The sequence below is a fragment of the Arvicola amphibius genome, chromosome X (genome assembly GCF_903992535.2).
Source record: "Arvicola amphibius chromosome X, mArvAmp1.2, whole genome shotgun sequence".
Classification (NCBI taxonomy): domain Eukaryota; kingdom Metazoa; phylum Chordata; class Mammalia; order Rodentia; family Cricetidae; genus Arvicola; species Arvicola amphibius.
In genome coordinates this window covers 105674169-105687211 of record NC_052065.1, presented here as the reverse complement: position 1 = coordinate 105687211, position 13043 = coordinate 105674169, and the positions used below count along the sequence as shown (strand labels likewise).

General features: G+C 34.9%; 1 protein-coding gene across 3 annotated transcripts in view; it reads right to left on the bottom strand.

Annotated features, from left to right (window-relative positions):
* The window catches only part of Tenm1 (teneurin transmembrane protein 1), a 572293-nt gene extending 561952 nt beyond the window's left edge, over positions 1 to 10341 (bottom strand). For all 3 annotated transcript variants that reach the window (XM_038316304.1, XM_038316305.1, XM_038316306.1), the window contains exon 1: positions 10125 to 10341. In XM_038316304.1, coding sequence (XP_038172232.1) covers positions 10125 to 10341 — 217 coding nt within the window. The remainder of the gene's footprint in view (positions 1 to 10124) is intronic.
* Positions 10342 to 13043: the final 2702 nt, after the last annotated feature.

The following is a 13043-nucleotide window of genomic DNA, read 5'->3' as shown; positions in this document are numbered from 1 at the left end:
AGAAGAGTATCTAACATCCATGGTCATTAACATTTCCACTAATCTTCTATCTGACCTCATGTAGGCTCCATCTGTGATTGCTATTTCATTAGTCTTAGATCCTTTTCACTATTCATCTCCAACTCTTGCTTCAGTCTACACATTCAGTAGCTGTCCTTGACTCTTCTTTTTTATCCAATGAAATGGGGACAATAAAATTATGACCTTTCTTTACTTTTGCCATTCTAGCTTGGAACCTACTTTCAATCACAGAAGATGCAGTGAATGTTCCCCTTAGGGGAAGTCAATTTTCTTCAGGGATTTAGTCCTTGAAAGGTTATCCATCCTCAAGAAGATGGGCCTACATACATACACATACTGATATTGCTGAGCGGATTCAGGAGGAACAAAACAAAAGAAGTCATGAAGTTCGGAGTCAACAGTGGTGAAAGGGAAGGGGTTGGAATTAGAACACAAGGAAGAGAGGGTGAATTTAACCAAAATACGTTTACACATGTGCGGAATTTTAAAAGGGAAAAAATCTAAAAATTCATTCTACCAGGGTTCCTGGCATATTCTCTTATAGAACATTATCATAATAGACATCCTGTTGCATTTATTTTTCTACTCTTTCTGATCTAGGCTTTCTCTATGATGGCTAGAGCTGGTTGGCAGTGGATCCCAATCGCAATGTTTATTGGAATCCCTCAAGCTACTTAAGAGACTCTTTTGTATGCCTAGGTTCCTCCCAAGTGCTTCTAATATACAGTCGAAATGGAAAATCTCTGATCTAAAGTTAGCAATAATTTGTTTATCCCTTCTTTTAAAGTGATCATCCTACTTGGTTAATTCTGAAGTTTTAACAAATATTAGTCACCTCCTCTTGTGAAATCTCTTTAGTGAGTTTATGTAATATTTCCTATTTACATTCTTTTCAAGATCACATTTTCTTGCTCATTGTCATGTATGAATGCATCATTAGGTTATCATCCTAGGTTTTCACTCAGCACCTAACAAATGTTTCTCCCACAATCATTATCACAATTCACCAAGTCAAGTAAGTACACATTTCTAGCTTCCAGCCCCCATTACAGTACATACTTTACATATCTACCTTTCCACATGTACTCTGACAGTTTTTTTGTTTTGTTTTTTTCCAAGAACTATTGCTTGCTAATCAGCAAATCTTCAGAATTTCACAGAGGACTTGCTACAGTCAGATCACAGACTAGATTTAGTTGCTTACAAATTCTAATTGATTAGTATATAATGTGTGGTAGAATATGTGAAGTTACATTTGGTCTCAATAGGCAAGGAGGCAATGATTAATTGTGGCTATCTGAATATGTGAAGTTACAGTTGGTCTCAATAGGCAAGGATGCAATGATTAATTATGGAACAGATAGAGTGAGCCATGGCACATGTGACCAGAACAATCTACTCTAATTTTAGATAGTCCATAGGAAAAAATGAGTACGCTTTCATGAGCAATGTTACTACCTAAAAGGTATGAGACAATAAGAATTGTTTTAAAACAATTTGGCTGATTTTCTTTTAGAGTCTAAGTTCTTTCAAAGCAGTCATTATAACTCTTTATGGCAGAAACTAGGAAGAACTATAAGCATAACATGTTCACAACAGAAAATTCATTATGTGTGATCAAATGCTTTTGAAAATCTCATTTTATAGAGATTATATTACTCCATTATATTACTCCTGCCATCTGTGATCTCTTTCCCATAAATATGGATCCTGAGATTAAGAGTTCTTTCAAGATTTTTGTGGAAACTGTAATCCATGCCATCTACATATGTACAAACAATATCTTAAGCTATGGAAAAGTTCTTGAAATAAGAACAGAAAAGTGTGCTTTGCAATTTTGGGATTCTATCTATCCCTTATAGATAATATGTGGCAACTTAGCTTGAACAACTTCTGGGATAGAATGAAGTAGATTATTGACCTGGGTCAAGGAATGGGGGAAAACAACCATGAAGGTACATTTATTCCATTCAGTCTTATGTTTTGTAGAAATGACATTCAGTCTGAGGATTCCTAGAGATAGGATTGCCCATTTGGTCTGAGGATTCAGTAGAGGGAAGAACTAGTGGTTGGGTGCTCTGCTTCTTTGACTTTTCAGCATTTAACCCTATATCGGACTCAGAGCTTTTATTATTAAAACCAAGTAGAATTCATGCTACATAGGAATATACTTGATACTAAATTAATGTTCACATATAAGTGAATAAATTAAAGGCCAGCACTAGATGATAGATAACTTGCTTTGTAATCTCAAAAACTACAAATTGGCAGTTTAAATGTTTTCCACCAGATGGCAATAATGTGAGATAAGGGTAACATTATAATCCTGAAATGACCAAGCAAGCAAACATCATATATGGTGAGCAAAACAATAAACCATAAAAGAGCAGGTTACAAAGAGAGAATGAATACTTGTGTCACATCTACTGTTTTGGGAGTGTGGTACTGTATTAGCTGTTACTGGCTTTCGCCATAACTCCTTTTTGGCATTGCTCATTTTACCTTCATTATTATTTTGGCATGAAATTGCTATAGTCAAATTTAATCTTAGACAGATTGAAACCATGGGGAAATTAGAATGAATCAAATATTTTCCTACATTTCCATTTCTATATTTTTATTTGTTTTAAGTAGATTTCTTAGATACTTGATGCTACCTTTGGAAGTGAGGTTACTTGGGAACAAGTGCCAACCTATCTACCTCCAGAAAAACCTATCCCTTCATTCAACCTGCCATACATCATACACTAAATATCCTTATAGATAGCCATCCCATTAGTAAAGGACTGTCAATAGTAGATTATTGCCAATCTTTTCATTCAAAGACAGTTGGAAGATTAAAACAAAACAACCACAAACATCATTAGAATCGAGCAAACCACATGCACTTGGCCTTGGATGAGAGCGACCAACTTTGCAAATATAGGTGAAATAAAGTATTTCTTCAGTATTTACCAAAAATTAATCCTGTATTAGAAACAAACAAACAACAACAACAAAACCCATTGATTTTCCTGACAAATAAAAACAAAGAAACCATTCATGTTAAATTGTATAACATAGCATTTATTCTTTTCTAATGCTATTCAGAGTGAAAAAGCTTTTAAATTCTTTGCCAATCATTGGCCATTAGAACATATAAGAAGGTGGAAAAAGTGTAGACAGAAGTGAACGGAATCTTAGTAGTTTAGTGAGGCAGTATTTTCACATTTGTGATGGCTGTTGATCCTCATCATGACTTCCTGATGTAGGTGTGAGAGGTAGTGCAGTGTATGAAGAATGTGGTTTGTTTTCTTCATTTCTGAACTAAAAGGAAATGACTTTCTGAGAATCTATGATCCACATCCATAAGATCCATAAAACATATTATATGTGATAAATACATACAATTTTATCTGTCATTCTAAAAAATAAGTCAGTCTCAGCTTTACGTAGATTAATGCAAGTTACAAATACTGACAAGTATTTTGACAGTTAATGTTTTCTCTGATTTAAAGGTAGTGCTGAAATAAAAATAATGGCACAGATTCTAGTCTTTATAGAAAAGAAAATTGAACTTTTTGTTTAATATAGGATAATCCATTTATCTTCGTAGGGGGCACATATTTCCCTACTAGGTGACTCTATAGATAAGTAAGAAAGACAAAGACAATGGCACACAAGATCTCATGCTTTCAGATTTTTAGCTTTCTGATCCTTTATATTTTGGCTTAGATAAATCAGTTCACTAAAAATGGTGTTCAGTAAAAATATAAGTACATTTAAACTGTGTTTATGTCAGTTCACAGATGATAGATTTAGGTTTTTGTCCCTGGCCTTTCTAGTTTTACCCTATACACTTTCCCTGAGTAACCTAATATATCCCGAGACATATTTTGCTCTAAGGCATTAATGTGACCAAGCCTGCAATTATCCCTAGACTCAATCTATCTTGAAATCAAAAATGTACATCTCCAACTACCTGTTGGAAGATCCATCTTCTGTCACTCCAACATCTTAAATCTAACATGGTCAAAAATAAGGATTTCCTTCTTCCTTTCTAGACCTAGTGCATTTCTTATCAAATTGATCATCATCTGCACAATATCCAAAACTTGAAACTTTAGACAGATCTTGACTATGCTGTGTTTTGCAAATTCAAGCAGCATTTACTCAAGTCACATCACTTTCCATTATACATTTATTGAGTGTTCCTCTTTATTTTTTAGCTGTGATTTTTTTCTCTTCATGCCATTCTTTAGTTTGTGGTAATTTTGTGACCTCATAGATTCCCGCCCTTATTCAGTTATTTTTAGTTACAACTACTCTTCTCTTGAGCATTGCTAGACCCTTACAATTTTTCTTGTACACTTCTCTTTATGAAACTTATATTCCATGATTCCATTCTCCAATAATTCACTATTATCCATGGTGATATCTTTTTTCCATAGTGATATTTAAGAACACCATTGAATGACTGGAACTATAAATAATGACAAAGCATTTTACATATACATATATAATTTTCTATGTATACAGACATATAATAAAGTTGGATTTATAAATAAAGGAAACCAACAATAATAACTAATACTAAACTGAAAAAAATACTGTAATAGAAGATACACTGGTATGGTCTCTCTGACTGAAATGTTTTCAGTGTATATTATACTCATCCTTCTTATGATGTTATGAATGATAGCATGAAATTACATGAATTGCCTTGATACTGTGAAAAAAAGACTAGGACTTGATTCTGTTGTTAGGTCAGAAGGAGGATCATTTTGTGGGGTGGTCTTGAACCACTGAGCCATGACAGAGTCAATGGTTTGATGTCAGGTAGTAGACAAAATTCATGGTTTGGAATGCATGGGAGATGAAAACTCTTTTGGTTTTCCCCCACAGGATACAGTCGGAAGAATAGTGTTGTTCAGTTGAACTCTCCAGCTCACCTCTACTTGATCAGCCCATCTCCCCTCTCCAAATCACACCCTCTCAGAAAAACAGCCAAAAGCCCAGAAATGCAGCCATGGGGGCAGTGCTTCCGATGAAGTTGCTAGCTGCTCAAGACCCTGTCTAAAAGCATACCCTACTTGTGTACAAACCCAGCCTGCGGCAGACATGTCGCCATTCCTTGATTACAGGGTATTTAAGCCCCTCCTTTAGTTTAGCCCTGTGAATTCTCTCCAGCCCCATTTCCCTGCCTAGATCTTTAGGGGCTGAAGGGTCACCTGGGAGTGCTTTGCCCAAATAAACCTGGTCTTTGACTTTTAATTCAGCTTGATCTGGTTTACTGAGTTGGTAAAGAAACCTATTATCGGGGTACAGAAACCTATCATCTAGAAACCTATCAAGTGTAATTACAAACTATTTGTTGAGGTTATTTCATTAAGAATTTATTTCATTAATTTTATTCTTCCCTCAAGTCAGTATTTATTTTAAAAAATTAATTAAAAAGGTTTAGCAGTTTCAATAATGACAAGTTGTCATTGAACCTTGCCTACTTTTTTTTTTTGCCCAGGTGAGGTGAATAAAGGTTCTTTGATAGAGGAGGGTCATCTGTCTATGTGTTACTTTCATTGGTTAATAAAGAAAATGCCTTGGCCCTTTAATAGGACAGAAAATTAGGTAGGTGGAGTAGACAGAACAGAATTGTGGGAAAAAGAAAGCAGAGTCAGGCAGAATCCTCAGGCAGTCACCATGCCTCTCCTCTCCGAGACAGATGCAGGTTAAGCTCTCTCCTGGTAAGCAACCACCTCGTGGTGCTACACAGATTACTAAATATGGGTTAAAGCAAGATGTGAGAATTAGCCAATAAGAGGTTGAAACTAATGGCCCAAGCAGTGTTTAAATGAATACAGTTTCCATGTAATTATTTTGGGTGTAAAGCTAGCCGGGTGGCAGGATGCAGCCTGCCATTCCTACTACAGTTCTTGTCTTTCAATCTTCTAAAGTTTTATTTCTAATTTTAAGGGATTTTTGTTCTTTGAAAATTTTATGCACACATGCAATTCATGCTGAGTATATTTACTCCTCTCCCTCCAATGTTCCCTGGAATATTCTGTTTATAATTCCTCAAATTTAGTATAAGGTATATAACTGTACAAGAACTAGTCAATAACTTCCAACATTGCATTAGGTTTAGATTAAGATTACAGTTGAAAGATGATCCAGGGTTGGGAACATAGCTCAGTGTCACAGAACATGCCTTATACATGCATGTCCTGGGTGTTGGTCTTCAATACCACTGGAGAATATTTGTCAAAAGAAAGATTTTTTTTCTAAAGCTGAGCCAAGTTGACTAAGTGCCAGGTTGGTATACGTAGCTTTGGGGAATCAAATGATGTGCTGATCAAGGAACTAAGATAAAACTACAATGATGACATTTTAATTTTGGTAATGAACAGATTTAGGATGGCCAAATGATTATTTCCTTCCTAAGAGGGCTTTAACTTTTAACCCTTCCTCTTCAAAATACTGTTTTCCCTTTGGGGACAAGACATTTATAGAACCACTCCAGAAACAAGATGGCTGTTATCCATATGCTTTGGTTATGTTGCCAGATCATTGGAAGATGAATATGTTTTGGTTTTAGAGAGAGACTGAAGGTTCTTTGCTATGCATTTTAAGCCTGACTTCATTATGCCCTCTATAGTGTTATAGTATAATACTGAGTTAATGTGTTCTACGATGTTTTATGTCTTAGTGCTTCCTCAGCACTTTTATGAATACTGTTTCAATTGAGCATCCTCTTAGAGAAAGGTCGGTTTTGTTGCAACCCAAAGCCTCTTTTGGGTGTGCCTGCTTTAATTAGACACTTCATGTTTGCTGTAAGTGCTGCAGTGACCCTTAGCAGCAGAACCAATCCTCTTCAGCAATTTGTACACATTTAGTCCAAAATTATTCCTGAATCTGTATCCCTACTCTTAAGTTCTAGCAAATAACCTTGTATTGCTTATTTCTTAAAGTACATCTTCCTGTGGGTTCAATAATCTCAGGCACAACATGTTCCCAAGAGTTGGAACCAATTTTCTGTTCATGTCTTTTACTCAGAAATTTGATGCATTTTCTCTCTTTACTAAGCACTTACCATGCATCTTGGCTGTAACTTAAGCAATTTCATGTGTAACTTTAAAACTAGTGTGAATTTCTTTTCCTTTCTCCATAATTTCATAGAAAGATTTGTTCTTACTATAGTTCTCAGCATCCTCAGCATATGATTTTTTCCTGAAAATTTTAAAAATACAGACTTCTCACCTTTTTACTTAAAGGATATCCTTTATGGTTTTGGTGAGACATATATTGGTGACAGCATTCTCCTCTTATGCTTTGGAGTATTTATTATGTACATTACTTGAATACAAGCTCCTTAATTCTTTCCAGTTGATCCCTTAACTAGAGCTATACAAGTCTAAAGGGAAGATATCATATATAATACAAACATTTTGGATAAAACGATGATTTGTGCAGTAAGTGGGACACAGTTGTTGGGAAACTTGATTAGGCTAGTCAGAATGATACATAATTGAAAACATAAATGGTTTATTTATGGAATTTTTCTTTTATTGTTTTCTGTATCTTGATTATATAAGTAAAATCCATTGGAAAGTCCAGACATGCATGGGGAGGCTATTTCAAAAGCATGTATCACAAAATTGTACCGATTTGTTTGTGTAGCTATTATGTATTCATCCACTACCTATGAGTTTCTAACAAGCGGCAAATTTTCACCTCCAACATAAGACTCCAGGTCTGGCTAACATTAAATGCTAAACAAAAGCCAGCCTCTTAAAATATTCTCCCAAAAAGAAGTTAGCATGACATTAGAGAAAGGAAACTGCACTCATCTTAAATTTCATTTGATCACACTGCACAAAAACAAAATGTGAGGCTGATCATCTCAATACAGACTTAACAAAACATTTTTCATGGTTTTAGAAACATATCCAAGTATATTCTTATTTAAACTCACAAATCAGCCATTGTATAGTACTATACCATAACCTACAACTTACAATTGTTTATTTCTGTAAAGACAGATTTACAGAGAAATATTTTAATGTGATTATACAGTTCATAAAGAACAAGAGACCTCAAATATTGATAACAATAAAATTTATCAATAGTGAGTTGAATTTAATTTGCACAAATATAATTTATCTTTAGCAGAAGAAATGACAGAGTAAAATGAATTATTTGAAAAGACAGGTAAAAATCTTTTCAAGTTATATTGAATCATGAATAATACAGTTGATATTGTAAATAAGAATGTACATTTACATGTTAGTATATATCAAATCATTGACTCAGTATTGTAAATGCAAGATTTTATTAATAATTTATAATGCAATAAGTTTAATTTCTAATACTATATTTGATGTAGTGCAGCTTGCAAAATATGCTGTCACATACATTTGCTAATAAGACAATCATAGGTCATATAGCATATTCAAATTTTACAGGAAAACAAGATCAGTAAAGAAATCATGATGCTCAGCCTCACTGGGTACACAATATGGAAAGAAATATCCATAAAGAGGGTGAGAGATACAATTAAAATCTCCTTAAACTTCATGGAAGAAGAGTTTATCTACACAAAGCATAAGTTTGGTACTACAGTGACAGTGCAAGAGAGTTTAGAGTAAAGGATGCTTTTAAGTTAGGCTGTGAATGACAGGTGAACTGGAATAGAGGGAGACAGCCAGGATAGGCATTTCAAGAGTTTGGATAGGCATCTAGAGATGGAGCTGGGTGGTAGGGTGCTTATTCAGCAGGGATAAGACACCCAGCTCTGTCCTTTTCATCACTTCTATCCCTCAAAATCTGCTGCTGCTGCCAAGAAATAGGTTGCAACATAGCAAAGGGGTGAAGGGGGATGTAGGAAAGTCCAAGTAGATCAGGAAGATTTGTTTTTGAAATCTCAGTGCAATACTCTGAGTGCATTGGAGATGTAGAGATCAGTTCTGCTGAATGAAGCAATGTGTTTCACAGAGAAAATTTGGTGGCTGCCTGGAATAAAGGCAAGCACGAGCAAGCTGATGTCTGACAGTGTAAACATGTTTGGAATTGGGGGTATTGGAATGATTCTCTTCCTTTTAGTTATTCTGAATTTAAAATAACTTATATGTTATTAATTTGAAAGTGTTCAACATGTAATTGCATGTATATGACTTAATTTATGAAGGACATTAAGACTGAATGAAAATCTAATTTGGAAATCCCAAAATATAGTTGATCATTGAAGTATTTGAACAAAAGAATTCAAAGAAATCATAGAGGCAACAGAATTCTCCAGTGGCCCTTTAAAAAGTGTAAATTGATAGGTCTCATTCTAAGGATTTCTAAAGTGGGTTCTGAGAATTTCAATCTTTAGTGAATTCTCAGTTAATGCTAAAGCTACTGAGTCAGGGGTACACACTTTGAGGACCAATGTGCCAGATAAACTTGTTTAAAAATATTGTCAGTGTGTCTTATCCTAACAGCTAATCTCTACCAATAACAGTATATTTTTCTATGTAGTTAATTGAAAAAAAATGTATTTATATCTCCCTGATTTTGTTAGAAAGTATCAAGCCTCTCCATTATTGAGAGACCACAGTAGCTGAAGAATAGACTGCAAAATACATCCGTGTGTTTCTTAAAAGAAACTCCATTTCCCTTTAAGCTACATTGCAAACTATTTTTACATTCTTTCCATAGGCATCCTAGCCCCTTGTTTGATGGTCTCTACTATTCAGCTTCACTTTTTTAACAGCTGAATATTTATTTGAGACTCCTGTCCCATATGGGCAATGGCTTGAAAAGCACTTAGCTGTTTACTTTACGTCTTACTATAAATTATTTAATCCTTCAGTCTGTAAATGGCTATTTGTAGGATTAGACAAATTCTGAAAGCTCCAATAAGAGGATTGTTACATCCAAATTCATGCATAATCCGTAAAAAGCACATGTTCCCTACAACCTCAGCTGGGTTCGATGTGGAACAGATTCACTAAGCATATGTAAGCAGTAGGAATTATTAACCAGTTAACATCAGCAAATTTCTTTTTGATACATAGGTTTATGCATGTAAACATTCCCTAATGAGAAATAATATTTGTTGCAAAAATCCAATAAAAACCTACCTTGAGTAGATTTCTCCACTTCCTTCCTCTTTCTACTCTGGCTGTTGTAATTCCTCCTCAACTCTTGATTATACTCATGCAGAGTTTCCCTGGAGTTGAATGACTGTCTTGGTTTTCTCCCATCTTCACTCTCATCAGAAGAACTGGTATAAGCTAGATCCATTTCATGCTTGACTTTGGACAGAGGTTGATAAGGTTTGCAGTCTGCTTGCTCCATCTTTGATTAAGCAAGCTCAGTTTCATGAAAAAAAGTATAAGGAATTTTTTTAATGAAAGCAGTCCTGAAAGAGAGAGGAAAAACATGAGCCGTTTTAGATTTGTCCTCTTGCAAGGAAACACATCTGGCAGATTCACAATTGGTCTGCTAATACTATCAAAGGAGTGAACCAAAAGACAAAGTAGATGACAGGAAGCTAGCCAGAGGCAATAATAACACTCTGTGCTGCGTGCATATGTTGTCAAGCATTTAGGATGAAGCTAGAAGTTGTAGCATCAAAAAATGTTCAAAGTAAAAAGAAGGGCTGCTTACAAAAATATTTACATTGAAATGCAAGCAAAGGGCAATGCCACTGTGGTATTAGAGTGTGTTTTTAATGTTAAAGACAGTGGTTAGATTAGAAAACATTATGAGATTTGAAAGTGGCCAGGAGTATAAATATTAACCTAGCACAACTCACATTTAAAATGAAACTAGTGAGAAACCACAATCACAAAGAACATTTCTTTGCTTCTGGTTTAATATTACATTTAATACTAGGGCTCTGAGGATGGGAAGGGTTCTGAATATAAAGAGGCAGCTACCAAAGCTTGTGAAATAAAGTGTGCTTGAGGGGACTGAGTTTCTTGTGTTCATATTGTGGCTCAGGCCTGCAGAGCATTTTTAATGACTTAGGTGGTGGTAAACTATTGTTTGTCATAGTACTGAGAGGATGTAAACTACATTTCTAGTGACTATACTGGTATAGGAACAGCAAGATCTAAATTGGGTTTAGAAACAGCAATATTGAGCTTCATGATAAATCACTGAAAGAGCCCCCATCATCCCCACCCTCATAATGCTGAGCTAGGAGCTCCGAAGCTCTTAGGGATAGTAAAGACATTAGCTGTCCTACTTATCACAGACATTTTGAGATCCAGTGCCATTTAAGATGCCAAAGTCCTCTGGAATACTGAAAGTCCTGGTTTTCTAATAAAACGTATTTTTTAACATTTATTTTATCATTATTTTTGTTCACTGAAATAAGTCTGCTACTTTTCTCTTCCAGATAATGCTTACATATTTAATTTGAAATCATGTATTAATCCCTTCATTTTCTTCATCACTTTACCCAGTTTATTTATTTGTATTTTTCAACAAGATTTCACTTTGAATTTTAAGATGGCCAGGAACTATGTATTCCAGGCTTGCATCAATTGTACCAATCAGCCTCTCAAGTACTAAGATTCCTAGTGTGACACACTGTGCTTGGTTTCCATAGGCATTTTTGAGGCATGGCCTTATTGTGTAGCCCAAGCTCATCTCAAATTCATGACCCTCCTACCTCAGCATCACAAAGACTGAGATAACTTTTCCTGAGCTACCAAGAATGGACACACAAACTATGCCTCCTATATCATATATAGCATCTTATACTTGGAATCTCAATTGCATTTATGGTAAGCACGTGGGAAACAAAAATCCTTCAGTAGAGTTCATGGGTTACTGATGCTAAATGGTTCATTCTACTTTGTAGTATAAACAAAGCTTTATATGTTGAAGATTTATTTAAGCAAATGTTAAGATTCTGGAAGGGAAGACTTGAAACTTATGAATTTCATTGTTTTAGTACTACTTAGCACTATTCTAGACACATATGTTAGAGATTATTCAATACCCAAATATATAAATTATATAAACATTTTAGGAAAATAGCTAGGTTTCTTTATATCCTGAGAAAGAAGGCAGATACAGTGTTTTTTATTACTTCTTTTACTCTTTGAGATTAGTATATCATTTCTCCCTTACTTTTCCGCTTTTCAAGTCTTCCTATACAATTCTTACTCCCTTTAAATTTATAATCTCCTTATTTAATGAATTGTTGCTACATGCATCTATACACTGTTGGTTCAGCAATGTTTATATCTAGGTTCATCTCATGAATCCACTGAATATAATTTTCTATATACATTGTCTAAACTGTTGTATGTTTTCAATTTTGTATCTGCATGAATCAAATCCTTCCTCTTTGTTTCAGGTTTAGATATCTAGCTGGTTGCTGAGTATTTCCATATAGATATCTATAAATTCAATTGAAATTTGGTATAGTCAAAACTAGATTTCTGTTTATAACTTCCCCAGTGCCTAAGAAGTTAAAGTGATCCTTGATTCTTATCATGCATTCCATTAGTTAATGCAATTTGTCATCCTTGAAAAAAAAATAGAATCCAAACTAATCCCTTACTACTTCTTTGGATCAAGTGGTATTCAAGATAGAGTACTGTGAATTTCTCCTAATCAATGTCCCGTTTATACTGTTTAAGTCTGATAGCACTTTTCTTCCCTGTAGTCAGAGTGGACGTTTTAATACATATATGTGATGTTTTGAATAGAAATGGCCTCCATTCGATTTGAATACTTGGTCCTCAGAAAGTGGCACTATTAGGAGGTGTGTCCTTGTTTGAGGAGATGTGGTCTTGTTGTAGGAAATATTTCCCTGGGGATGGGTTTTAAAGTTTCAGTAACTCATGCCAAACCCACTCAGTAGTTCATTCTCTCTTCTTGCTATTTGCCAGTCCAGATGTAGAACTCTCAGCTACCCTTAAGCAACATGTCTCACTGTGTGTTACCATGTTCTCCACTCTGACAATAATGGACTAAACCTTTTGAAGTCAGCCCCAATTAAATGTTTTCCTTTATAAGAGTGGTTGTGGTCATGGTGT